This window comes from Apaloderma vittatum, unplaced genomic scaffold (assembly GCF_000703405.1).
Source record: "Apaloderma vittatum isolate BGI_N311 unplaced genomic scaffold, ASM70340v1 scaffold24555, whole genome shotgun sequence".
Taxonomy (NCBI): domain Eukaryota; kingdom Metazoa; phylum Chordata; class Aves; order Trogoniformes; family Trogonidae; genus Apaloderma; species Apaloderma vittatum.
This window is the reverse complement of record NW_009718096.1, coordinates 37773-38107: the sequence shown is the minus strand read 5'-3', so window position 1 is coordinate 38107 and position 335 is coordinate 37773. Positions and strand designations below refer to the sequence as shown.

The window sequence follows — 335 nt, the reverse complement described above, 5'->3', positions numbered from 1 at the left end:
TATTTATTTTTTTTTACACTCTTACCAGATTTTTTTGGGTTTTAGACTTTTACCGGATAATTCAACAGCGCAAGAAGAAGCTGAGAAGGGGAAGGGGCGGGGGGGCGCAAGGGAAACCAGACAGCCGAAGCCAAACTCTAACAAATGAAAATGTTGGAGATTTGCTTGAAATTGGTGGGTTGCAAATCGAAGAAAGGGCTTTCCTCCTCCTCCAGCTGCTACCTGGAAGGTGAGTACCTCAGGGGGGGACGGGGACACGGCCCAAACCCCACCACAAAGTTTTATCCCTTGCTCACAAGTTGGGGGCCAGGCTCGGGGAGGGGTTTTGGTTTTGG

General features: G+C 49.6%; 1 protein-coding gene across 2 annotated transcripts in view; it reads left to right on the top strand.

Annotated features, from left to right (window-relative positions):
• Positions 1–144: 144 nt before the first annotated feature.
• The window catches only part of ABL1 (ABL proto-oncogene 1, non-receptor tyrosine kinase), a 31025-nt gene continuing 30834 nt past the window's right edge, over positions 145–335 (top strand). Inside the window, exon 1 of one of the 2 annotated variants that reach the window (XM_009870147.1) lies at positions 145–229. In XM_009870147.1, coding sequence (XP_009868449.1) covers positions 145–229 — 85 coding nt within the window. The remainder of the gene's footprint in view (positions 230–335) is intronic. The other variant, XM_009870148.1, reaches the window with a different exon arrangement.